Below are 27,847 nucleotides of genomic sequence, written 5' to 3' on the forward strand. Positions count from 1 at the left end.
TAGTGTTCCACTTCAGCTAACATACACTACGGTTACCACACGTTCGTTTCATGCAAGGCTTACACGTGTTAAACCTTCCTTTACAGCTACAGTGTGGTGCAAGAAAGCCCACCCACAGGGGCATGCTGCGCAGTGAAACTTGAAAATATGCACGTCGTGCGGCAGAGCCAACTTTTTTTGCTCTATTATTTGTAAATTGTGAACATTCCAATATTTTTAATGATAAGTGCTGCAAATCAGATCGAACAGTACAAAACACTATAGAAAAGTGTTCGAAGGTTTGAGTATTTGCCCACCTGAGTCTTTTTTAGCAAAACATTCGTACGCTTCCCAACACTGAAATAGAAAAATGGGTGCGTGTACTGAAAATCTGCTTATGCCTGTTTAGTTTTGTCACAGACACTATAATAAAGTTACAGAAAACAAACAAACAAAGAAACAAACAGCTTCTTTATTGTGTACAATACATCATAGAAAGTTGAGCATAGAAAGTTGAGCAAAAATTAAAAAATCTACCCCCTAATTTATTCAGTAATTTCATTAGTAGGATGCAATCAAAACATGGAAACCAAGCAAGACAACTGGAAACTGATATGTTGTCACTTTGTCACAGACACCTGGGCCCGTTTGCCTGAATGCAATAAGTGTGGGAATAAGTTCTCAACTACGGCTTTAGCGCTGTCTAGGTAATAAGTCGTTTGCCCGAAACGGATGCAAATGCTCGGTTAAGGTAGCGTTTCCGTCGGGTTTTCGGGCTACCGGCTTATTTGCCGTGGCCGACTTTGACTTATTGGCGTTTTATTCATAAGCGGGCACTTAATCGGGAGCTTATGCGTACGGGCAAACGGGCCCTGTACTTGTGCCCCAGTCTGGTTAAATTTCATCTATAAATGTAAAAAAACGTTTCAAGCCAAATGCCATTAACCTTTTTGCACTCCAAAAACTCTTCAGTTCTTTTTTTCCTCTCTCTTTTGCCACATGTTCTTTCGGGTTCACTTAAGTTTTCGTTTTTTTCCTTTTATTGTTTCTATTCCTGTGATCTTGGCTCTGTTAATTAAATTAGCCAGTTTTTAAAAGCATGGCTGCAGATTTCCTGGGAGTGCCTACAAAAGATATTATGTAGAAGCATTAAAACACATTAAACTGTAAAAACATAACAGAGTAAATATTCACATCTCGAGTTTCTCACTGTACGTCATGCTGTTAAACGGCAGCTCAGCCCCTAAAGCATCACAAAAAAAATTCCCAAATTTGCTTTCTTGGCAGGATAACAAGCATGCCAAGTTTAACATAAACTGTGTTTAATTACGCTAGATCAGGGGTTCTCAAGCATGTTGGTCCCAGGGAACCCTGCTAAGTTCCGTTAAGTGCCAAGAAACCCCCCCCCCCCTCCCACTCCCGCCAGTTTTAATTCTGTTCATGCTACATTAACTTGCAATAAATTCAAAAGCAAGCAAGGGTACCGCTTTTTTTTTTTTTGCCGTCGACTTTACGCGAATGCGTACGCTAGCGGCACCTATCTCCAAACAGGAGAAATGCGCATGGGGGTAATATAAGGCCGAGATTCAAGTGCAATAGCTTAACCACGTAGCCCGTTTTCGGAGTCTGGCTGGCTACAAGCTGCGCAGCTCGCACGTTCCTGTTATGCGCCTAGATGTGCTTACTGACACTCGGGCGTGAGTAATGGAGGTTCCTTAGATCGATCGCACCTCAAGTTCACCATATAAGACTTTGCGACTGCGGAACCAGGGAAAATTTATCAGTGGCTCGCGGAACCCTGAGGAGGCGCCTGCGGAACCCCTAGGTTCCGCGGAACCCACTTTGAGAAACCATGCGCTAGATGATTAGGTAAGATGAATCTGAGATAGAGGCAGTGAAAGCCCGTCAACGTATTTCTCCCTCTCTCTGACTGACATTCCTGACTGGCATCTACAGATCAGCTGATGTTGTTAAAAACAATTGTTGATTAAAAATGTTGCGCTGAGACCATGAGGACCTCCCTATGCACTGCATTTTAACCAAACATTACAAAATTGACGCTCACACTAGTCCACTTGCGTGCTGTCAAAACAGCAAGAAATATTAAAAACTCGGGGCACTTTTCTCTCACACAAAAAAACGAGAGCTCAGTTGGGTTCAAGTGGTCCATTTCTAGACATATTAGAACCTAAGCTTGCCGTTTAGTGTATAAAATATGCACGGGACTAGTGGTCACATTTTGATGCAGATACAATGCTCTACTAGGTTTAGTATGTTAATCGGTGGTTTCTGCATACGCATACTGCCGTACTGCACCAATTTCAATTACATTATAAAAACATCACTGCACCAAAGTACATCATAAAAACATCTGGTGAATTATAAGCCTATATAGGGAGCAAATAGTCGGAAATACGTCCCTTTAAATGCCACTTGCTTTGTGATAAAAACGGCATTTTGAGTAGAACAAAACTGCAGCGATCGAGTTATAAAGAATGTAATATTATGAATTAAGCAACATTGAATGTTGTCTTTCTGGTCCCTTTGAAAGATGCTGCATGCCACGAAAAAAATAACAGTTGTGTTTGTAGCTGGAATTGAGTAAAGTTCAGCAGAACCAATTTGATGATTGATTAATATTAAGATTTAAGGCCGCTGCCTACACAGGCGATGAGGCGCGCCGTAGTGGAGGGCTCCGGATTAATTTTGACCACCCAGGGATCCTTAAAGTGCGCCGAAATCTTGAACACACGGGCATTTTCGCTTTTCGCCTCCATCAGAAAAGCGGCCGCCGCGGCCGGGAATTGAACCCGCGTCGTCGTGCTCAGCAGCACAACGCCTTAGCCACTGAGCCACTGTAGCAGGTAGTTGAGCAGAACTGAGAAGGGTGAATTGAGAACTTGCATGAAAGGTGGCAGGAAGCGCTTGCCAGCCATGGACGGTGGCATGGCTGAAAGGTTTCTCCTTCGCTGTGTTATCACGTTTTACATCAGTGTGGTAACACTATGTTTGGGCGTTGAGCAGCAGCAGCTTTTTCTTTTTCACGGAGCACATTCCGAAGGATCTTTCCGCTGATTGTCTTGGGCAGTTCTTCCACAAACTCCACCTGTGGACAAGTACAGGAGTGCAACGCACCGCGTTAGTTATGGTGCCCAATGTGCAAAAAACTTTATCCCTTGCACAGGTTTTTTAGAAATACATGTTCAGTGAACAATTTTTGAAATTCAAACATTTGCACTCAGTCACTTCACAGTTAACTGGCAAAACCTCACATGGATTTTGAGTTCAACAATACATTCTGATGCACTTCCAAGTTGGGAGTAGAGTCAAACCCAGTTACAGTAGCGAACTGTAATATGGGCCACAACTACAGTCGGATCCCGCTACAACGAAATTGACGGGACGTGCGAAAAATTTCGTTGAAGCGAAAATTCGTTGAGGCGAAATCTGCCCCAACACACCACAGAAAGGCCAGAAAAATAGCCCCGTACGTTTCCGCAACATTGGCAGCATAATACAATGTTTAGAAAAAGGAGCGACGCGCCATAACTCATGTTTATTCGGATAACAAACATACCAATAGTTACCTGTTTTTTCACTGCACCCAAAGAACGCGTTACGGAGGGGGGTGAAGATATGCAGGCGCAAAACGTATCGCTGTACAACAAGGCGTGTCCACCGAGCTGATTACTTGCAGATAGCCGCTAGGCCGTCGGAAGCCCCCCCTTCGCTTGTGGCAGGAGCAGTGCCGTTATCTTATCCTCCGACAGGGCACGGCAGCTACTGACCTTGGCAGGCAAGACGCGCGCGCTTACATTTAACATGACCGCGCACTCGCGACTAAGATAGGATGACTAGGCTTCAAGACCAAACACGCAAACATGACTTTTGCTCTTGGCTATGAAGAATGGTTGAAGGAAAACGGCAAGGACAGCTGCTCACAACGCATACATGATGGCACCGCGCCAGCAGCGGAGCACATTCATGCAATTTCAACTGGATACGGATTGGCTGTAGCTCTGGGGCTCCGCCTTGTTCCTCCATGGCATGGAGGAAAGAATACTCAGGAGAGGCCCCTAGCACCCCAATGCATTGCAAAAAGTGTGGAGGAAGTCACGTGATTTTTCTTGAGCCCATGGACAATGTTGCTTACTTGTTTACAACTGCGGAGGCCAAATTTGGGCGAATAGAACGGACAGATTTTTAAGGCGCTTGGTATGTGGCTGCTTCGCTACACTTGCAAACCAGCGCAGTCGCTACGACAAACGTTTTTAGATTAGGCCAGTTTTAAAACTCTGCCGTCGGAGGCGTCTGCGTTCGCCATCCCGCGAGCCTGTTGCTATGACGACGACAAACGCTACTTTGCCAGGCTTAAGAGCTGAAAAATCGTCCTTCTATCTCAAAAACGAAGGCCGTTTTTCGATTGAAACTTTGGGTGAGGGTTAGAATGGGCAAATTGAAGGCGAAATCAACAGCTTAGAAGATGACATCGCACCGAGGAATTAGCGGCGAAGCTGTTTTCGCTTCGAAGCGGGAGGGCAGGGCGACGCCATGTTAGTCAAATCAAACCGGAGACAGCAAAGGATGATGGTATAGAGTGCTGGGCTCCGTGGGCTCAAGTCATGGCGGGACTCGGCTTCACAAATGTGACGTCAGGGCCTCTCCTAACTTTTTCTTTCCTCCATGCTCCATGGCCTTGGCGAAGCGGGCCTGCGCCTCGTGTAAAGACGGCCAGCCACATCGTTATCACCATCAAGCAATGGCGTGCCCCTGAGTTATTTTTTGTTTTGTTTTGGGTGGCGGTGTGGTCGCAACGCGCATGTTTTCGGTGAAACTAAGCGTCCTGAATGTATAAAAAGTTACAGATAGCTGGCGCTATGCTTATTTTATTGTAAAATAATTGTTCAAACCCAGCCCAAATCATCGAAAATTTCGTTGAAGCGAAAGCAAGCCTGACAAATGGTTCGTTGTGGCGAGGACTTTGTTGCATTGACTTCTATGGCTAGCTGGCGGGGAATTGGAAATATTTCGTTGAAGCGGAAATTTCGTTGAAGCGGCATTCGTGGTAGCGGGGTTCGACTGTAGTTCGATATATTTAATAGTTTGAATTAGCCCAAGCTGCCTGAGTTCGGAATATGCGTGTCGCAATTCAGTTTTAAAAACAACGTTTTTGATATTCATTCACGATGCAGTGACACACATTTGGGCCTCCAAATCTTGCACATAGCACCTTTAAAGTAACACTACTGGAAAACAGTGCATTTAGGGGCCCAAAATTTTGCACGTAGCAAAAAGTAACACTACTGGAAAACAGTGCATTTAGGGGCCCAAAATTTCACTGGCCTTTAAGTGAGCACATGCGCACGCATACTCAGGAAGCAAACAAGGCGAAGAGTCTGTCTGCATTCCAAGCTAAAACACTGGACATGTGCTAGATAAATAAACGAGCAAGAATTAGTGATACAGCCACATGATATGGTTACAAAACATAAGTTAATTACTGCAATAAGTGACCGAACAAAAACCTCAAGATATTAGCCGTCAAGTGAAAAATCCTTGAACTCCATTTATTAAAAACTGAAGCTTCAGTGTTCACACTATAAAGTTGAAAGGTGTCTGATTGGTCTCATGGTTGAATCTAGTGATTAAATCTGCCCAATATGAGTCATTATGCTCTGATGCAAGCCTGGAAGACATTACAAGCTCCCTAGACATGTCGCATACAATTCTATGTCTGTCATCTTCAAACCCCTTCGAAGCTATCAAATGACTGATCCATTCAAACACACCGCACACAGATGTTAAAAACTTAAATCCGTTCCACTCAATGTGAAAGCTGTCAGAAGTGCAGAAAAGTGATTCGCCATAGTGGGCTGTAGCGCCATTATCTGCTCACTGCTACCACCCAACGCATTTCAAATTTCCCAGCCTTCGCAGTGCTCGCGCGCCCCCCGCCTGAAACTGCGCTAGCGGGAGTTCTGTTCTTTTTTGCGCTCGCTTTTCCTCCCGCACGTGCCGGCGTTGCACTGCCATTTTTTCTCACTTACTATCGTAAAAACCAACCCAACGAGCATTCCTAACTAAATGAACGTGGGCGCTGCCGGTTAATTACGTATATTTTGCCTCAAATGAGCCTGCAGTTTTCTTTGCGCTAAACAACGGGGAGATGCATGACAAGCGCCAGCGGCTCAAGAGTTTCAAACGCCTATGACTACCGTATAATGCGGAATATAGGTCGAGGCGGAATATAGGTCGACCCCCTTACCTTGTAGCCGAAAAATGCAAAAAAAAAATAATTAGGTACCAACCATTGTTTTATTGAGACTATAACTTGTTTCGTCTCAGATTACTCATTTAAAATTGTCTGAAGTATCGTCGGACGACTGCTTCTGGCTCGCTGTCGCCCAAACAGCAGGCCGTCCTCGGTGCAGTCCAGGGAATTGCTTATCAGCACTTCTTAAACACTCGCAAGACGATGCCATCGTGAAGCGAGCGTAAAGCATGGGACACTCGTGTGCAGACCGTAGCGACAGCCAGTCTGTGCAGACGGTCAGCAAACATCTTGGGGTATCCATTCGTAGAGACATCGCACGACGCTAGAGGACAAAATTTGCCCCTTTGTACAGCAGCACAGGTGCACAGAGCAGCGCCCATGAAGCGAGGTCGTCCGAGCGTTGCATACCGAGAGCTGCCCCTTCAGCTAACGCCGCCAGCAACACTTCTTGGTGATACCGAACTGGTGCAAGGCAGACGCGTCATTGGCCTTGGAAAACCCCCACCCTTTTTTTAAATGTTGCTGTGAACTAGCACCAAGTGCATTTTGAGCAAGAAGAAAACAGCACGCACACAACCGCCGACAGCGAGAGAAGCAACAAAACAAAGATGGCGTCGCGTCCGATTGATGGTGGTGGCGATGGTGCCTTTGGGGTTTGGATGGGCTCGATGGGCTGCCCGGTCGCCAGATGACAACTGCCAAATGACTGCAATATAGGTCGAGGGGTGACTTTTCGGCAATTTTTTCTGTAAAAAATCTCGACCTATATTCCGCATTATACGGTACATAAACCGCTTGGCTTTCGAAGCCTCTGGGTTACACCTTTACGACGGAACGCTGTGCGGCTCTACTTGGGTCCAGTGAGTGAACTACGACAGCAAGGCGAGCCCCTAAAATGTTCTGCACTCAAAACGACCCAAGTCATCTTCATGTCGAACAAAGCAAACAAGCAGCCTGTCCATTTGTTGTTACAAGAAAACTACCAGTATGCTTCAGAGGCAGCGCAGAACCATAAATGCAGGAATGGAGGAAGACCTTGCGAGGGTACTTGTACGGTGCGGTGTGCTTCTTGACGTGCTGCTGAAGCTCTTCGGTCAGATGCCTCGTGTCCGCGGTCCTGTAGTCTGCGTGCAGCACCACGAAGGCCTTGACCACCTCACCACGCTCAAAGTCTGGACTGGCGACGACCGCACACTCCATGACCGCCGGGTGCTCCACAAGCACACTCTCCACCTCAAAGGGCCCGATGCGATAGCTGCGGGTGCCAATATAAGCAGCACACGTGAAAACTGTGATCCGTTGCAAAAAAAAAACAGCTGGTGAAGCTCGGAATTCCTTATGACTTCTCCAATGCTTTTCAGTTAATCCCTCGCAAATCAGCCACATCAATATTGTAGAAATTGCCAATTTTTACATTGACCCGAATACAAAAAACTTACCTAACTCATTCAAAATGAATCAAATGCCATAGCTTCTGAAGATGCAAGTTTATCCAATACTATGTACAAATTATACACTATTAGCTATTTTGTTAGGTAAGGATATACGGAATATCCAGTGAGAACATCTTTACGTACAAAACTTTTTACACCAGCGGCCACAGTATGGGATCAGCTTTCGTGAAAATGCTTGCAAGCCTACCGAGTTCTCTCAGCAAAGCAAGAAATAGGAAGTTCATTAATTGAAAGTAACCATACTAAGCCTTGAGGCTTAGTGTGGTTGGAAATCAGTGGGAAAAAAAGCAGCAAGACTGACAAGTGTCAGAGTTTACTTCACAATGAAAGGAAGCTGTTTTAAGAGCAGTGTACCCCCTTAAAGGCGCGCACCAATAGCGACGCTGTGCTGTTCAGTGCTTTGTGCGTCATTGAGACTGCGTCAGAGCCAAAACTTTACGTCAGAGTACGGCAGAATGGTAGGTAAACAAGGAAAGAAAGTAAGTTCTTTTGTGCATGTTTGTGTGACCCCTACTTTACACAGAGATGTAACATTTGGTATATGTTGTCGTGAAAAGGTACTCTAACGAACACACGGTTGAATCGGCAACCTTGGAAGGCCTATTCAGGGCCCCTTTAAAACCAGACCTCCCATTCAATCACCACAAAGCCACCAACCAGGCTTCGTGCCACAAGCAATGTTCAACTCTCGACGTTGATCTCCAACAAAGTATTTCTTGAAGCAAGTTTTAAAGAATGAACAAAGGAGACAAATCAAAGAACACATACCCCGCCGAGATGATGACATCATCTGCACGAGCGTAAAACCAGAAATATCCATCGGCATCTTTCGACGCACGGTCGCCCGTGTAATAAAAGCCATTCCGAAAGGCACTGGCTGTTCTATCAGGCTCGTCCTGAAAGGAGGCAAATACGATGGCCTCAAATGAAAAAATACGATGGGTAGTAGTCCTCATTTGCTACGTTACAAGGATCGTAGTTTTACTAGCTGCCGTACTGCTGGATTGTTTTAGCAAAAGCCGCCTGAAATGCCTGTGTAGTCATAAAAAACTGCAAATAGGTTAAAGGGGCAATAAGGCAAAAAAAGTCTGAAAAAGAAAAAAAAAACTGTGTTGCTTCCTCGGCAACTTTTCTAGAAAAGCCGAATTCTTTGCTCAAAAATTTAACAGTTATCTTTCTCGTTCATCTTGCAGTTTTTGTGTTACATAAAGTGTGAAACCACAATTTCTAAGCGTCTTCTTCAAAGCAGCGTACATGAAAAGCAGCCTGCCAAAATTTTTGCCAGACAAGCTTTTTGTACTTTTGCGATCCCCCACGCGATTGTGTCTTCCTGTGGCCAGCTTCACAAATCTGCCTACGACGTCACCAGTTGCAGAGTAAGGAATGGGCTGTGGTGGTGCCATTTGGCTTTTCATTTTAAAGGGGGCATATGGGTCTTTGATCGAAAATTGGAGGACTTGTGTAGTTTTTCATTCTGATTGTAGGCATAAAATTTGTTTTTGTGTAAAATGACTAAATTAATTTATTTGGATTTTTAAATTTGAATTTTTTGACAGCGTTTTGTAAAAAAACTGCTGGAGTGATGTAGCTAAACAAGGTACCACTGAACTTTGCACAAATCGAGGAGTGCAATAAGACTAACTGTATCATTCTATCTGGTCTGTAGTAAAAGTTACGACCACTTGAAGTTTGGGCTTGGAAGGCAAAACCGGTTTTTCTGGTTCCCACCTTCCTAAGCCCAAACTTCAAACGCTCGCAACTTCTCGCACAGACTAGATAGAATGATACTGTTAGTCTCATTACACTCCTCGATTGCTGCACAGTTCACTGGTACCTTGTTCAGCTACATCACTCCAGCAGTTCTTTTAGAAAAGCTGTCACAAAACCAAATATAAAAATCCGAATAAATTTGAATGTACTCACTTCACACAAAAATAAATTTTATATCTACAATCAGAATGAAAAACTACACAAGTCCTCCAATTTTTATCATCATAACTGTAATAATAAACATTTTCGGTTTAATACCAGTGTGCCCCTGAAATATTTTCTAGCTCATGAAAAGGCTGTTACCACTTAGCATTATTGCCCCTGTAGCTACCAGATAGCTACCAAAAAAAGGCACGTAATTCCAGCAACACAAAACCAACTTTTTCACTGTCTTTTTTATAGGAGCTCATTACCCTGCATAAAAATTTCAAACATCAGTTTGAAGTAATTCCTCCTTTTTGTTACGGATTACAATTTCTCGTACCAGATGATTTTATAATGCACGCCAGAGCATTGTAGGGATATAGACCAAAATCTTGTGAAGACTGACTTGCGGCCTGACAGATGGACACGTTTAGCAGGACACATTTATCGGAGAAAAGGATGAAAAATGGGAAACGCTTCAAACATGTGCAGAAATAACTTGACGTGAAGCAGGTTCAGAAAACATGCTTGGAATTGACGAAAAGAAGACTGATGAAAACGATAATGCTTCATTCTTAAGAAATTTGTGGCAGAGTCGCTGGTTAACTGTGGCAAAAAATATTTATCTAGTCCTCGCAGCCTCAAACTCACTCAGTTACAGATATCGCCCCCTTTTTTTCAAGCACGACAGCAGCTCTATGGGAACACACAAAATTAAAATTTATTAAAAAATTAATTTTTTTGTTCCACTCAATGTGAAAGCTGTCGGAAGTGCAGAGCAGCGATTTGCCATAATGGGCTGTAGCGCCGTTATCCACTCACTCTTACCCACACCCATCATGCTCTTCGCCGCCCTGTCTCACTCCTTTCCTGATGAATTCAGCGGAGGTTTGTCCAATGCATTTCAAATTTCCCGCCTTCGCAGTGCTCGCGCACCCCCTGCCTGAAACTGCGCCAGCGGGAGTTCTGTTCTTTTTGTGCTTGCTTTTCCTCCTGCACGTGCCTGCATTGCCGTGTCACTTTTTTTTATTTTGCTTACTATCGTAAAAACCAACCCAACAAGCGTTCTCACAACTCAATGAATGCGGGTGCTGCCGGTTAATTACGTATATTTTGCCTCAAATGTACCTGCAGTTTTCTTTGCACTAAACAACAAGGAGATGTATGACCAGTGGTTCACGAGTTTCAAACGCTTATGAATATATAAACCGCTTGGCTTTCGAAGCCTCTGGGTTACGCCGCGATGACAGCCGCTACAACGGAACGCCGTGTGGCTCTACTTAGGCCCAGCGAGCGAGCTACGACAACAAGGCAAGCCCCTAAAGTTTCTGCACTTGAAAGAAAAAATAGGACTTACCCGATAGCAAGTAAAGAACCCCAAGGGTCGTTTCTTGTTCACATCCACAGCAATGAGGCCAGTCTCATTGACACCAACTTCCGTCCCATTCTCGTCATGAATCTGGAAGGAGGAATCACATGAAAAACTCTACAGACCCATAATTTAAGGTTCGAATGATGTATTTACAATTCCTACTCACAGACACAGTTCATAAAATACCGATGAATAAATTTGGTTTAGAAATAAGCTAATATGCACGTGGGCTTCGAACATTAGCAGTACTCTTATTAAGGAGGCCATGCGGAAAAAATACAAGTTTGTTTTATTCGAAAGATTACGTGTTTTATAGTGCCCCCAGCGCTTGTCCGGCAGCAAATGATGCCGTATTCACTGAGAAATTAATCAATTTAGGTTAAAATTTTGATTCTCCTGCCAAATCCTATGTTTTCAAGATGTCAGCAATGAAGTCATAAGTGCACGTATTCAAACGAACTTCCACTGCATCATTTGGCTCTGCAGCCTTGCTTGCCGTCAATCCTCCCAGATGGCGCTACTGTACTCATCCACGAACCGTTGTCTGCCGTTGCTTTGTTTTTGACCGTATTGGCACCTGGCTTGTTTGTGTTACTGTAGGTAGCAATCGTTTTGTGAAACATGTGGTATGCTCGACAAACAGGGTCACGTAAGACAATGTCGCTTACGCTAATCGGCCAGTGTCGTGTAAGACAACTCTAAAGCGGTGGACTGCTGTGCAGCTAAAACAAGCATAGTGCACCCAGTACCAACAGCAGTGTGCATTGGTGCATTTTCGTAACTTTCATTGTTTACCGCACCATTCTTACTGCTGCAAAATGAATATGCATTACATTTAAGTGCAAATAGTTCATTTGACAAGCCTATAAGCCGTGCCTAATTTGAGTTTGCTTTTGCCGGCCTCAGCCAATTGCACAGCAAGGCTCATGATGTCATAGGTTCTGTTACGGGAAATGAGCTAGTTGCATGGTCATTCCCTTTTTTTCCGAATTATGTAGCATATTTGAGCTAGGTGTGCATTAAAAGTGGTGTCAGTATGCTTCTTACTAGGCAATATTTTGAATGAATCAAACTTGTGTTTTGTCTGAATGGTCCCTTTAAAGCAGCCATGAAGACAAAATACAAGTTGGGTTCATTAGAAAAACGGCTTATTACCGATAAAAATGATACCAATATCATCGCAATCTTTGAACAAATAACAGAGATATTAAAGAAAACGTGTGAAGCAGTCGCGACCCCCTAGCCAATTTCCCGAAACTTTTCTATGACGTCACGGAATCTTGTTTTTGCAATTGGCAGCCCCCTAACTGACCTGTCACGACAACACATGACTGGACGTCTGTAATGGGGACTCTAGTTCCATTTGACCGCATCACTTGAATGCTAACGTGCAGTTAACGCACTGAAAATTGTGTTTTATTGTTGGCCCGTATGACGTCATTCTTGCTCACAACACGTCCCTGTGGCGCAAAATTTGAAAGTTTTTGAAAAAAACATCTTTTGGGGCTGTAGTGGAGCTGAGTGAGATACTGAATCCTAGTTCTTTCAAATTACACGAAGTTGTATTTTCTCTTCATGGCTCCTTTAACACACAGTGGTTGTATGTTACGGTGAATGCATTACGCCGGTGAGGAAATTGGCATCCCAATCCTACGCAGATGCTCCCATACCAAGAATTTCCGTTACTGTCGTTCCAAATTTAGCTGGCGTGCATTTCAAAAGTAACGAGCAACCAACTGCTGTTCATGGCTTGATGTCAATCTGGAAGCACGGCTAAGTGGAACCCACCATTCGTAGTAAGAGCTGGAACTGACCTGCAGTGATGTATTCCGCGGCGGAACACCCATAGAGCCGTGCTTGACTGGCAGATGTTTCGGTGCTGCGCATAAGATTACCTGGGCAAGAAAATGGCAAATTCAACAAAAATAAAAGGACAAAATATAGCAGATTGAAGTTTTAGTGGCACATTTCCAACCAAGTCTTTGTGTTCACAGGTTAACTAAGGCACAACTCCATATGGTACGACGTGTGCAGCGCACAATTCCTTGCGTCAATCTACCTTTTTTTTCACATTAAATAGCTGCAGTGTTTGAATTACGCTGTAACACATTAGTGTTGCCAATCATTATAAAACAATTTGAACTGCCTTGCATGAGAACAGGGTGAACTTAAAGTGCCACCGAAAACACGCAAGCCTCCACACTGCAGCTGATAGTGTAAAAACAATGTGCGAATCAGTGAGGCAGGGCCTGCTAGCAATTCCACATCCCCTGCCAGCTCTAAGACAATCGGAGCTCACAACCGGGCAATTATATACGTGTCCACACGCACCGTCTCTGTCTGGCCGTAGCCCTCTCTGATGTCCAGTCCGGTCAGTCGCAGCCACTGCATGGCAACCTCCGGATTCTGGAGCAGAACACAAACATGCATACAGGTTGGCAGCTCTCTTAATTAAAAAAGCCCAAAAAAGCAAAAACGTAACAATCAAAAAGCGCAAAACAGAGGCCAAATAAAAGCAAGAGATACTGAGGTATAGCGCCTTACTAACTTCACAGAGGCGATTTGCTGAAGCCTTGCTATGAATCGGCTATTAAGTGGCACCAATTGTTCATCTGTGTGTAAAAACATAGCTGTGCCCGTCATGTGTACAAGGCAGTGCAGTACCCCCCCTCCCGTTTCTCCATCTTATCTCAATCACATCCCAAAAGCTCTGGCTGTCTCCCCACAAACAGTGAAGATGCAGGCTGCCTAGGAAGCTCTAAGCAAACGAGTACCCGGTCCACACAAACATACCCAAACACTGCACAGACTTAGTGAGCTGCAGACTACCACTACGACCCAAACCTAGGCTCTTTAGATGATGCTCTCTTGCTGTACTGCACCGCAAGCCCCATTATTCTTCTTCTTTTTCTTCTTCCTTTTTCTTCTTCTTCTTTTTTCATCTCCTCCTTTTCTTCCTCCTCCTCCTCCTCCTCCTCCTCCTCCTCCTCCTCCTCCTCCTCTTTATGAGGTTTAATGTGCTGACACAACACAGGCAATGAGATAGTTCGTAGTGGGGGACTCCTGATTAATTCTGACCACCTTGGAATCTTTAACGTGCGCGAAATCTCGAACACGCGGGCGTTCTCGCTTTTCGCTTCCATCAGAACCAGTACTCTCACTGTCCATGAATCCTCTATACCTTTCTATCTCTTTGCACCCGGCAATTCTCAAATAAAGCTGCTGACACCCACCATGGGCTCCCCGGCAGACACGCAGTCATCGAGGCATTTGAACTGGTACATAGAGGAATCCTCTCGCAGCAGCGCCCGATACACGGTCGGGGGCGCACAGAGCTTGGTGATGGGGTAATCCCGAAGAACCTAGGAAAATTAAATTAAAATGAAAGGTTGGCGCATTTCACATCACTCTAAAGCTGATGTCAGTTGCAATGAAAACAGGTAATGTAACAAGGTAACGTCAATCGCAACGCTGCAGCGAGTTCATGACACCGGATGCACCCTACCCAACAGAAGCACGCCCAATGCATGTTCAAAGAAAACTTGTTGCAAAATGGGGAAATGGAACACAAACCAGAAAAGGTGAACTACGTCCCACAAATTTGCTCATTTATTTGCACATACAGCCAATCCAATGAGGCTTATCGCAGAGGGGCAAAACAGACAAATACATACATCTGTTTGTTGACAAAAAAAAACTGAATTGAACAGTTTTACAGATTACACTTGCGTTGTTTTAACCAGTCTATGCAAAATGAGAGCAGCAGGCAAACATGAACACATTTTTTATGAGCTAGCAGGGTTCAACAACAGAGTTCATAAAAAAATGTGTAAGAATGTGTCAAATATAGAAAAAGAGTACAAATCTCGCTACGGTAAGCTCAGGAAGCAGTTCCAAGTGTTTTTCTACTAATTCCAAAAATCTGTGATGATAAACTGCTAGTGATCAATGAATCAAGGCTGTTCCACTTTCTGCACGAAGGAAAAAAGGAGTATTTGAAGCAGTCAATGCGAAATGGAGGTTCAATTAGAGTTAACAAATGTTTGTGACATGTTCCTCTGGTTTCTGAAAATGAGAAATATTTGGAAGTGTCGATATTTAATTGGTTGTGGATCAACTGGTACATAAGTCTGAGTTGAGCATGTAGCGCTCAATTTAGAACACTGGGTATGCCTGCCTTCCTTCGTAGTTTCGAGAGGCAGTCGGTTTGCTTGTATTTATTACAGATGAATCCAATCACTTTTCTTTGAATACGTTCTATTCTAGTTTGAAGCTGGTTGGTATACGGAAAGCAGATGGTGTTCATGTATTCAAGGACCGATCTGGCAAACGTTTTATAGGCTAACTTTTAAGGGGGCACACCGGTCTTAAACCAAAAAAATTTATTTTTACAGTTATTATGATGAAAATTGAAGGACACATGTAGTTTTTCATTCTGACTGCAGATATAAAATGTGTTTCTGTGTAACACGACTATATTCCAATGTTTTTGGATTTTTATATTTGATTTTTTGACAGCCTTTGTAAAAATAGCTGCCGGAGGGATGCAGCTGAACAAGGTACCAGTGAACTGTGCACAAATCAAGGAGTGCAATAAGACTAATACTCCTGCTACACTAGCGTCCGAATGTCATTTGAACCAAATGTCCTTTGAACCAAATGCCAAGTTGTGCTGCTACAGTAGGTTTTGAAATGCCATTCGGCGCAAGTGACATTCGAGCCAAATGAGCACCGAGAGAGACATTTGGGATTTCAAATGCCATTTCTAGCACTCTCGCACACAGCTTCTTCAATCGGCAATAAAAAATAAAATACTTCTGTACGTAAAACAAACAAAATATTTTTGTTTGTGGAACTTTGTTCACTGTTCATTTACTTAAAATATGACATCAACATATTTAATTTATACCCAGCTTGGTAACAGCAGATACTAAATATGGCCATGTGTCATTACTATTTGACAGCTACAATCCTGAATGGGCGATCATAACTTACTGCCAACGTTGCGGTGGGAAGGAACTTGGGCATCTCAGCCTGGAAGACACAGGCTCCCACGAGCCACGGGGGGAAGCTACCATAGGACACCTTGGCCCAACCAGTGTCCGACATGCACCAAAACACGTCGCGCTCTCCAAGGTTCTGATAGTGGCTGCGCCAAGAAACCAACAAGCATGCACACCATGAATGGAGGCCTATTAGTTTGTCACCCCCACTAGTCAAAGTGGGTGCAACTCAGTTCCCCACTATAGCAGTGCGTGAACTGCTACAGTACTGTCTTTGCCGGTGATAGGTCAACCGTTAAATTCACTTACAGACTTTCAGTGTTATAGTAAAGACAACTAATCACCTCAGGTAATAACGCCGGTACGTGAATGAAAAAGTAACTCAATAAACTTGGTCAAGGAGCGGAAGTCTTGCATTTAACGTGCGAGAGCTACACCTCAGGCATACGAGAAGAGGACACCCAAAAGTAGTGAAAACTTCAAGTAAAGCTACGTGACTAAGAAAGAGAAGTTTGGCGCCGCTTTGGAAATAAGGCTTCTGTGGAGGCATTAAAATATTTGCTGCCCCTAAGCTCAGTCTAAGCCATGCTCTTCTCAATTTCGGTGTCAAAATCTCCCATTTTTTCTGGTCGCTTGCGCCGTGAATGCACGTTTCTGCTGCCATATTTTGTACGTGGCAGTCCTTTAAGGCAGACTGTACAGAAATACAGTTAAACCTGGATGTAACGAACCTCCATGTAAGGAATTCCTAGATTTAACAAATTTTTTCCAATCCCCAACTCCATCTCCATAGAAGTCCATGTATTTGTGACCTCCACGTAACGAAGGTGTTGCGGTAATCGACCTGAATGTAACGAATTCGCGGCACTGATCATTTATGATTTTGAGCCGTAACACTACTCAAAATTTGTAAATACAACGCGCAAGTTCTATATAATAGGGGAAAAAATATGGGGCAAGATGGCGGGTAGAACGCATACGATTGCAGCAAGCAAGTGCGTGCCATCCATGCGAGCATCGATGTTTTGTGACGTCTGGTGGCGCTGCCGTGCCGAACGGGCGAGCGCACTCTGGTTAGGCTGGTCCGGTAGGTGTTCTGTTGTTAGGCGTAGCGCATTCTCAGCGCGGCGACGTCGTGGGTATCGTTGTGAGCGCTCGCTGTGAAAATGAGCTCCGTGCCGAGGAAGCGCAAGGTTTTGTCACGTCGGCTCGCAGGATGATGAGGAAGCATTGGAGGAGTTCGTTTCTCTGGACCGCCGCGTTGCGTCGTCTTTGACGCGAAAGACACAGGCGAAAATAACGCAGTTTTTTTGTGTTAAATAAACATTTGAGGTAAGTTGCGCTAAATCGGCATCTGCCGCATGTTTTTTTTGGTGTTCGTGATGATTTCCCTGGTGTTTACTTGAAAACTGCATGTAACGAAAACCTGGATGTAACGAAAATTTGCGAACTTTTTTCAATTTCGTTACATCCAGGTTTAACTGTAGGGTTTTCAAGAGTTCAAAATTTTCAGTCCAGTTGGCCTATAAGTAACGCTTAGCGTCGGGCTAGTTGGTGATGCGTCGTTTGAAGAATAATTGGGACAAAGCACAAAGACGGATTTGAAAGAAGATAGCGCACACTTGTCATAGAGACTGCACAGTCTTTACGACAAGTGTACGTGCTCTTAAGCTTGACTTTGGGCTAGTTGGTGACACATGCACCTTTAAAAACAGCACGAAGAACTTCTATCTATTGCCAACTCTAATAAAATTTCACCAGGGGCGGTATTCTCATAACTGTCCCTTTTGAAAACGTCCCTTTTGCGTCCCTTTCATCGTGACGTACTTCCGGTTCAGCAGTGGACGTTGGCAGCATAAAGGAAGGTTGGCCACGCTTGCGTTACGTCACTTCCGGTTGTTTGCTTTTAGCCAATCAGGGCTTTCCAAAAGGGACACTTTTGAAAGGGACGTAAAAGGGACAAAACTCGAGAATACCGCCGCAGTTGTTCATCAGCGCTCGTGCATGTTTGCACTCTCTCTGTCCGAGTTTTTCGCACTGTTTTTAAAGGTACATGCTCTTCCTTCACGTCTGTCTCTACGCTCTGCCACAAGAGCAATACTTCAAGTGTCGGAAACGCCACCCTACAGTAAAATCTGCGGATGACACCTTACCAGTAAGAAAGATGGAAGAGGCAGGACAGATTGGGAGAGACAGAGAGAGAGAGAGAGAGAGAGAGAGAGAGAGAGAGACAGAAGGGGGAGGAAGGGAGATACAGAGAGGGGGGGAGGGAGAGAGAGAGATTGAGCGTAGCAAACAGGCAATACGTCAACTTATTGAGCTAATTTAAGAGGCCCACCAGGCGGTGGAGAGGTGAGCGAGGCAGTAGTGGTGTGCATGTTCCACCATCTTGGGTGGCCCTGTGGTGCCACTGGTGAAGAAGACAAAGGCGGGATCGTCCGTGAGCGTCACCTCTCCCTGCACACGCACAGAGACAATGGGGAACTTGAAATTAACTCCCCGTCTGCTACACCACAGTCAAGCAAAACATGCACACTGCAAGGCATGACTTCCAAACGATTACACGTTCACTGATTAAAGGCAGCGTTGAGTTGATAAAGCTATTTCCATACCCATTCGATTACAGCGCACCCATCCATGGCTAAAAGTTGGGTTGAAAAGTTTAATTCAGTCTACGTACATTGGTGAACAAGAAGCAATACGCCACACCCTTTTATTTTAAAAACTCATCTTTTCTCATTAAACGGCATAGCACCACTTTTACCCTTCGGATCAGCCTGATCAATGATTTTTCAACTTTTGTCAGTAACGAGTCATAGCATTATCAAATTATTCCATTTAGTATCTTGAGGCTATAGTAAAATAGATGCTATTGGAACATTTATCATCTCCATCATCAGGACAGCCCCTTCAGTGTCACCTTTGAAGTAACGTCACAACCCTCTTGCACGTTCGATTTATTTATGCTGCTTCAGTGGGGGCTGTCCATGGTTATGTGACAAATAGGTTATGGGTGCTTAGAACTTTTAAAGAACGTGAGGGTGAAAGCCTAGTTGGGCCTTCTGTTGTTGATCTGCTATATAACTTCCTGTTGAACTTTGCAGCCGTACCGTCACCACTGGACCACCCCCCGGGGTCAGCACTGTCCAAAGCTCGTTCTGATCACTCATCACTGCCGAGCCACCTGTTTACCACCTGGGTCAAGCTGATGTTATTTTAGGGGAGAAGCCCTTTAGGGGCTAAGCCTGTTGACATCTCCTGTCGTCGTCGTCGTAATCGTCGTTTCATGTAGTCCCGGTACTAAAACACCGGGACACTCGTTTACATGTTGCGCTAGAGAGCTGCGTGCTTCAAAGACAAGAGACTTTTACAGCAAAGCCGTATACCTCTATCTCCCAACGGTTTCATCTCCGTTAGCAAGAACGCCAAGGTGCCAGGAATACTCTTATACACTGCATGCTTCGCCCCTCACCAGGTTTCACGTTAGTGGAGGTGGTCCGGGATTTTTTTGGTTATATTATTTCGCTCCTAAAAGTAGCAGCCCTGGGGAAACAGTCCTCCTCTCACTTTTTTTCTCTCCTCTTCTCCCCGGTGCGATTGGGGGCTCCCATGCGCAATACCCATCCTCCACGGTGATAACGGTCACCGCTGCCTCCGCTGCTGTAAGGCAAGGCGAATGCGCGGGTCTCACGATGCGGGAGATTTCTTTCGTGTGCTTTCTCGGGGATTACGGTGCCGAAAAAAAGACGCCAAGCACACCAGGGCGAAACACAACAAGAAGTCTTTTTGCATCATGGTAGCGAAACGTGAGAAACTTGTTCGTGTGCCGTGAAGCTGAGCTGAGGAATAGGAATTGTGTTGTGTGTGCCCTGCACTTAACGAAAACTGTATGCTATATTGTGAATCAGTGTTTCTCGCCTCACATTGCATTCGCGTACTTAGCGCGAAAGAAGTGCTCAAGTGCAGTTTGTGCTGGCGTCTTTACTGCCCAAGCGGCGTACACTGACCTGGCCTACCTGCGTCAGCGGCATTCCGGTCTGGCCCAACGGAGGCGGCCATGGCTGGGTGGGGAGAGGAAAGCCGGTGGGGGGTGGGAAGGAAGGGGGGTGCAGAATCAAATGCCCCAAAAAGTGAACATCACCACCTCTCCCCACATCCATTGCACCTCCTCACGTGGTCGTCATGACAATTATAACACTTCCGAGGCCAACATGGCAGCACCGTTGCTAAGGCAATTACTACGCGCTAATGTTTCCCCAGGCTCACCAGGGGAGGATGTGGCACTGGTACCGGAATTAGCTCTGACACAGGGTTGAAGGCTACAAGGCCACCTCCTGCCTGGTTTACCTCTAGCTTTTAAGACAGCTCGCGCTGAATGCACTGCAGCGGCCTACTTTCGCCCAAAGCGTGCTCCGTCGCTCTCTCCCAGAGCGCTCTTCTGACCCTCCCCTGACACCGCTGTTCTTTGGCGCGTGGTCACCGGCCCTCAGCTCACACTCTAATATTTTGCACGATTCTGAGCACCTGACAATGATTTTTGAATCTCACGCATACCATGCTTTCGCTAAGGCTTCCGCCTCAAAAATTAGCTATACGTACCTCATGTGGATTGCGAGAGTTCCTGAGAAGGGTGTCGAACTGCTTCCAGTTATTTCTGTAAAAGAGGAAATTACGATTGTTCCGTAGAAAGGGGTGAGAACAGTACATACCAAGCACAACCGCTAGTAAATATGTAAGAAAAATGTGTGCAATTAATGACACTGTTAACAAACACAAAGAGTAAAAACATACCCTGCTGAACCCTTGGAGACGAGAACTTTGTGTCGCACACAGTCAAACCCGCCAACAACCTGTAACAAAATGTTAAAAGAGGTGTTTATTCACCCCTGATGCTCATAACTCAACCTGAAGATAATATACAATACTTCACGTGGGTGTTTCATGTTAAAAATATGCCTCGTACACGACACTGTGTCGTAGATAAACATACAGAAAACAGTAACTGTAGAGAAAAAAAAATACATTTTCAGAAGAAATAAACCTTATTAATGTGAAGGTATTAGTGGATTCAAAATTACAGCGAGGCTGAAATCTGCCATCGTAACTGGGAGATGGCATGCCGAACGGCTGATGGTGCAAAAAAACTAGAATATAATTAATAAATTAAAATAATAATAATAAAGTAAAATTGGATTACGCTGTGAGACCTCATCAACAGCGGGCATCTCATTAGGTCCCGCTATGACGCAGTCTGGCTCAAACTTGGACAGCCTGAACTTGATGTCCTTGGCTGTCAGCATTGTTGTGCACGTGGTCAGCAGGATGCCTGTGGAGAAGACAGCACAGATAACACACAAATAACTGGCCATTAGTTTTCTCATTATCACGGAAAGAGTCCCTCACGAGCAAGGGAGAGAATTTCGAGAATGTTGTACCGGTAGAATGAACAGTTCGATTTCGATTCTAAGTCGACCCCCCAACACTGAATTGTCAAATTTGAAAAAAAAAAAGGGTCTACCTACAACCGTGTAAATACGGTACCTCAAATTACGTAGAACGTTTGAGGACGACACTCTCCCCCCCCTCCCCCTTTTTTTTGTAGCGAACAAATCTGAAATGACCGTCCATTTCAGTGGTCTATCTGCACTTCTCAACAGCAGATGGAAATCTGCCATGAGTGCACACAAAGCTGACAATCACCGTATATGTATGCACAAAGCTACTCACCAGATCTGATAGCGGCCAAGAGTATAAGCCAGAATTCAGGCGTCTTGGGCAAGATTACCATCAGCCGACTGCCCTTTTCCAGCCCGAGATCTCGCTGCAGGAAGCCCGACACCCTGGAATTGTGCACACATACAGTAAAGGCTCGTTAATTCGACACCTGTTAATTCGGAAATTCGGATAATTTGGACGGCTCTATTGGTCCCGACCAAAGTGCATGTTAGTCTATGGGGCCAAACCTTCGTTAATTTGTCAGAATTCGGTTCCGCACCGCTTAATTGGGACAAATGGTCGTCTCTTGACCGATGAAGAAATTATTAATGATGCCACGGGCGCCCAGGAAGACCACGATTCTGACGAAGAGTCATGCGAGGAGGTGCAGCCGCGACCTCATCGCACCTCAAGACGAGAAGTCTCGGAGGCGCTTTTGATATTGGAGGACGTTTGCCTGAGCAGTTCCGACAGTTTGCGTGCTGTTGGCCACTTGGAAGAGTTAAAAAAAATTGTAATGTCAGCCGGAATTTGCGCGAAAAAGCAGACGCCTATTACAAAATACTTCAGCAAATAAAGGTATGCTTCTCCAACGTGATTTTAATCTTGTTTGTCCTGTTCATTCATTAATTCGGCATTCGGATAATTCGGACATTTTTCCCGGTCCCGTGAGATCCAAATTAACGAGCTTTTACTGTATACAATATTCACACATACAACTTCCTCTCGCAAAAAGCAGGGCAAAAGCTGGATATTTGACCATAGCCAAATGGACTGCTGCACTGCAGGACGCAACGGCCAGGTTCATCCCACCGCCCCCTTCCCGTCCATCTAGTCTATTCAATTTGGTTCTCTAATGAGCTGCGACAATGTCTCAAGCATAAGGCACACCTGTCTGTATTAAGGGGGCACACTGGTTCTAGAAATTTTTTTTTCTCTTTCCAGTGAATTTTGAGGGAACTTCATGTGCTTGTTCAGTTTTTTTAGCTTATTTTAAATATCCACCCGCCGCGGTGGCTCAGTGGCTAAGGCATTGCGCTGCTGAGCACGAGGTCGTCGGTTCGATTCCCGGCCGCGGCGGCCGCTTTTCTGATGGAGGCGAAAAGCAAAAACACCCGTGTGTACGAGATTTCGGCACACGTTAAAGATCCCCAGGTGGTCGAAATCAAACCGGAGCCCTCCACTACAGCGCGCCTCATCTCCTGTGTTGCGTCGGTGCGTTAAACCCTACAATCAATCAATCAATCAATTTCAAATATCCAGTTAGCTTTAATGTGAGGTAATTAGTTTCCGAGTTAATGAAAAACCTTCCTTGATTGTTCTTGAGAACAGTGGGGGAAAAACTATTCAACGAAAAATTGCCAGTAAGGCATGGATAGATATCAGAAGTTGCGGGGAATGAAATGTGGGAAGCAGTTTTTTTTTTGTTTTGCAATCACATACAAGCTTACATCAATTCTAACTTCCAGGTTTGAAGTACAACCCATTAAAAATAACGCTAATTAAACAACTACTGAAACGAAAAATACAAAATCTGCTTCCGTTATTGGATGGTTTAAACATTCAGCTTTACAGTGCAAAAAAAAAAAAGACCTTCATAGCTGCACTACGTGCTGGGATGTAGCTCTCAAGAATTTCCTATCACTGCAATACTACCACTCGCGGCCAAGAAGTGGGGAATTATTGAAAAAATGTTGAAATCGGGCCTCGATGGCTTTTATAAGTACCTGGTACTGTTCCAAGTACCGAAGTCTCGGAGGAAAAACTCTGCAAATCAAAAGAAAAGTGATACCTAAAAAGTGCTTTTTGGGGAAATTTTTCGGTCCCAAAGACCCATGTGCACTGTTAACTTCACAACGTTTCAGGCTGCCCAATGGCGTACAAAACGTTCAGTGAATATAGAAGACAAGACAAGCAGCTGCTGGAATGGGAAAGGCAAGCCAATATCGACAGGGTACAAACGTCTCTAAGATGAGACCCCAGACAGTTCCAAAGGTTCACGCACAGTTATAGCTCACGATCAACTAACATTTCAACGATCCACGCAGCTGCAGGCAAGGCATGTACCAACTCAACAGAAATTGCCGACTTGTTGGCAAGCGACTTCAGCTCCAGTTTTTCAGCTGTTACTACTGGCTACACTGGCTATGCAGATAAGACCGTACAGGCCAACTGCCTGTCAGCAACACTACTAGTTACAGAGACGGAGATCCGTGAAGCCCTTAGGAAAATGAAAGCCGAAAAATCATGCGGCCATGACGGCATCCCTAGCTTTATTGTTAAGGGCTGTGGACCAATACTTAGACCCATATTGAGACATATCTTCAACCTCTGTATACAATCTGCAGTCTTTCCAACCCTATGGAAACACTCAATTGTTGCACCCATATTTAAGTCTGGCGACCCTTCCGTTGTGGTCAATTATCGACCTGTATCACTGCTCTTTGTCCAAAGTTCTGGAGCTTATTCTGTACAACCGCCTTTACTCTTACTTCTCCCAGAAACTGTGTACACAACAGCATAGCTTTATTCTTCATCGTTCACCTGTGATGAATCGGTGTGATTTTCTTAGCAAAGTGGCCCCTGCCGTACACTCAAGACACCAAATTGATGCAATCTACTTCGATTTGTCACACTCCTTGCTGTTGCATAAACTGGATCACTATGGAATATGTAAGACGTACTTGATGCTCTTTGAAAGTTATTTGCGTAACCGTACAAACGTTGTTCGAGTCTCGAGTTGTTTCTCTGGTGGCTTTCGTTCAACTTCTGGGGTGCCTCAGGGAAGCAACCTGGGCCCCCTATTGTTCTTGATTTTTGTCAATGACTTGGCAGAGCACTTGCAACACTCTGAAATGCTCTTCGCTGATGACATTAAGATCTTTCGGCCTATAGATAGGGTTGACGAGTGCTCTCTTCTACAGCACGGTGCTCGGCAAATGTGCTTCGTATCAACCCATCCAAGGCAAATGTGATATCATACCATGGTCGACAGGTGCCGATTCAATTTTTGTATAGCTGCACGGGGTTCCATTACTCGAGTGTCAACGGTACAAGACTTGGAAGTGCACACTGATTCATCATTGAGTTTTAAACACCACATTGAAAGAACAGGCAGCAGGGCAATGAAGTTCGTTGCACTCTTAACACGTGTCACAAAAGAGTTCACTGATCCTACCTTATACTTTTCCCTCTTTCCGGCTATTGTTGATTGATTGATTGATTGTGGGGTTTAACGCGCCGACGCAACGCAGGCGATGAGGCGCGCCGTAGTGGAGGGCTCCGGATTAATTTTGACCACCTGGGGATCTTTATCGTGCGCCGAAATCTCGTACACATGGGCGTTTTTGCTTTTCGCCTCCATCAGAAAAGCGGCCGCCGCGGCCGGGAATCGAACCCGAGACCTCGTGCTCAGCAGCGCAACGCCTTAGCCACTGAGCCACCGCGGCGGGTTTTCCGGCTATTGTGCGTTCCCGGCTAGAGCCGGGAACGCACAATAGCCGGAAAGATAGCCGGAAAGAATAGCCGGAAACTCCTCAGCTGTATGGAACTCTGTTCCTCAATACTTGTCACTGTCTGTGGAATGAGTCCAGATGAGATTTGTTCGAATCTATTATCATCACTACCTTTTCAGGAGAATATATTACCTGTACGACAGAATACTTGACCACATTGGATTGAGCAGACTTAGTGACAGAAGAACACCCCCCATGTGTGCTTTCTTCACAAGCTCGGTCATGGTGCTGTTGACTCTGCCGCTTTGCTAACTTCCATCACTTTTCACGTGCCCACACAACACCGTTTCTTGCCACTATTTTATCCTGCCATCAATCATAAAAGTCCTATCCAGAGAACGCAACTCCTTTACAACTCACTTGAAGCACCTGATCTGAGTATCCATGGCTGTTATAGCACTTTTGTCCAAGCTGTTAAAAATGTGACTAAAGCCCGAGTGCGTTGTGTTGTAAACTCGTGTGAGTCAGTCATGATCTGAGTATATGTGACTTTTATAGCACTTGTGTCCGAGCTGTTAAAAATGTGTCTAAAGCCTGAGCGTGTTATGTTGTAGAATCATGTGCGAGTCAGTCATGTGATGTTTGTTCCATTGATGTAATTATTTTCATTTTTTATGCTCTTCTTCCTTTATTGTACACATCTCCCTATCCTCTCCTTGTTTCTTCTGTGCACCATGCTGAAGGCATCATGCTGTTTGTGGGCACTTATCCAAATAAATAAATCAAAATAAAGCTTCTTGAGTAAGACGTGTTATGGAGTCGACACTCGTTGATCCAAATAAATGGCTTTGCAGCATGGCAGAAGCCTAATTTTGATCAAATTAACTCGTAAAATCAAATTACCAACGTCAAATAACGAGTCGACAGTACATATATTTTCACTCCTATTGCGTGGCCACCTAAACTTCTATAGCCCTGTCAAGTGGCTAAAATGGAATTCATGTGGTCTGTTCACATAGTATCATGTAAATTTGGAACTGAAGACAATGCGCCGTCACCAAAGTAAGACTGCTGAAAACCACCTGCAGAAATTTCAGAGCAGCTCTCACGTTTTGTCATGAAAAAAATAAACTTTGTTAAATTAATGAGGTACCACTTGTAGTTTCGAGAAACGACCTGCACAATGAAACATTACTGATTATTCATATTTTCACAATGCATTGTATTGTAGAAATCCACAATGCAATGCATTGTAGAAATCTACCATGCAATGCATTGTAGAAATCGCTGCTAAATTAAGTCGAGAAAACACAAAAGCAAATTAATACTGTTTTGAATATACAAAATGTATAGCCACATTTATGAGGCAATAATTTCAGCTAACAAGCATTGCTCACATCTTGGCTTATTAATGTATGCTGATACCCCTGATATTCCGCCGATGCTTACCTCTGTGAAAGATGGCTGAGATCGGCAAAAGAGAACTTGACATCCGGCTCACGGCTGGTCTCCTTAGCGAACCAGAATGCTGGAATGCCATTGCCAGTTTTCTAGATGGCGAAAAATTACGGCAGTATTAGAACGCCAACTTTTAAAATGCACGCAAGAATTCGTACATAGTGTTTACAAGTTCACTATGCAATTGTGTACACCCATGAAATGTTCTCCTGAAAGTTCGCTCCTTTCCATTTCCCACACACCTTTGGTGAAGTGTACTTTACAGGGACTGTTAAAATCAGACAGCATGAAGTTGTACCGAAGTTTGTGCGCCGAAAAATCATGCAACAGGTGTCCAAAATACGTCACATAGCTATTGAATTTTAAACATTTGAGCTCTCAAAAACAAAAACGCCTGTTCCACACACGATCTTGCATAATATATATCAGACGATTGACGCACCCGTCTTTCAGCAGCCCAGAAGTCGATTATGTCTCTTGAAAAATTAAATTCGGATGGAGGATTGTCCAAGACTTCCCAGTAGCCTTCAGAGTTGCGGTTGCTGCAACCGATATAAAGCATCGAGAAGTGCTAACAAGACAGCGCCAGATTAGTTCAAGGCATAAATTCAGACGATACGTACGCAAGGTGCTTGTGAAGGCGGTGAACAGATCTCACGAGTTCCAGCTTTTGAACTGGTAGTTTTCGCTTGCCACCTACTGACAGCAGTTGGCAGCGAAATAAAAAGCTTGTGGTATTCATTTTGTAACCTAGGAACAACTAATGTCCGCGTGAGTGCATGCTGCCTGTTCTCTGCGCTTGCTTTTTCCTCGATGTCGGCAAGTTTTAATCGGCCGAGCGCCCACGCAGGTCGCGGAAGTTTTCTTCCAACCGCTGAACACCACGCCAACTGAATACCGATCTACTACACGTGACAGCTGACGTACGCCCACGGAGAAGTCGGTTTTGCTTCTTTTCCTCCATGTGTACGACGCCCACGTCACCAGATCAAGGCCAAATTCGCCACAGAACAGGGAGGAATTCGCCGCCCAAGGCGATTACCCAACCCTTCCGCTACTTCGAGCTTCGAAACCATAGAGTTTCTTTCGATAGCCAGATCAACCAGGTTCAACGCCATTGGCCAGTTGTACCGTTTTACGTCATCAAAACCAGGAAAGTTAACTGTGTGGTATGCGTGAAAACAAAATCCAAAACTGTTTTTCATGCTTGAAACATTGTTTAT

At 44.6% G+C, this 27,847-nt stretch overlaps 1 protein-coding gene across 1 annotated transcript; it reads right to left on the minus strand.

The window, feature by feature from the left end:
* Window positions 1-429: 429 nt before the first annotated feature.
* Window positions 430-27,637, minus strand: LOC144138228 (acyl-coenzyme A synthetase ACSM3, mitochondrial-like). Its single transcript, XM_077670421.1, has 16 exons — window positions 27,248-27,637; window positions 27,067-27,166; window positions 26,616-26,716; window positions 21,724-21,836; window positions 21,204-21,322; window positions 20,788-20,846; window positions 20,596-20,650; window positions 18,335-18,453; window positions 15,989-16,142; window positions 14,227-14,355; window positions 13,325-13,399; window positions 12,808-12,888; window positions 10,979-11,080; window positions 8,476-8,603; window positions 7,289-7,508; window positions 430-3,085 (listed from the first exon to the last, which is right to left on the minus strand). The coding sequence occupies exons 1-16, from the start codon at window positions 27,364-27,366 to the stop codon at window positions 2,969-2,971; spliced, it is 1,791 nt and encodes a 596-aa protein (XP_077526547.1). The 5' UTR covers window positions 27,367-27,637; the 3' UTR covers window positions 430-2,968.
* Between the last annotated feature and the right edge of the window lie 210 nt (window positions 27,638-27,847).

The sequence above is a fragment of the Haemaphysalis longicornis genome, unplaced genomic scaffold (genome assembly GCF_048455015.1).
Source record: "Haemaphysalis longicornis isolate Haplotype H1 unplaced genomic scaffold, Haemaphysalis longicornis Haplotype H1 scaffold_5, whole genome shotgun sequence".
Classification (NCBI taxonomy): domain Eukaryota; kingdom Metazoa; phylum Arthropoda; class Arachnida; order Ixodida; family Ixodidae; genus Haemaphysalis; species Haemaphysalis longicornis.

Excerpts from the sequence above, each read along its gene's own strand:
- LOC144138228 (XM_077670421.1), bottom strand. The coding sequence starts at position 27,366 with ATGAATACCACAAGCTTTTTATTTCGCTGCCAACTGCTGTCAGTAGGT. Across the intron at positions 20,651-20,787 it reads GTCTCCAAGGGTTCAGCAGG|AAATAACTGGAAGCAGTTCG; the intron begins GTATGTTTTTAC and ends CCTCTTTTACAG. Across the intron at positions 11,081-12,807 it reads CGCGGAATACATCACTGCAG|ATTCATGACGAGAATGGGAC; the intron begins GTCAGTTCCAGC and ends TCCTCCTTCCAG.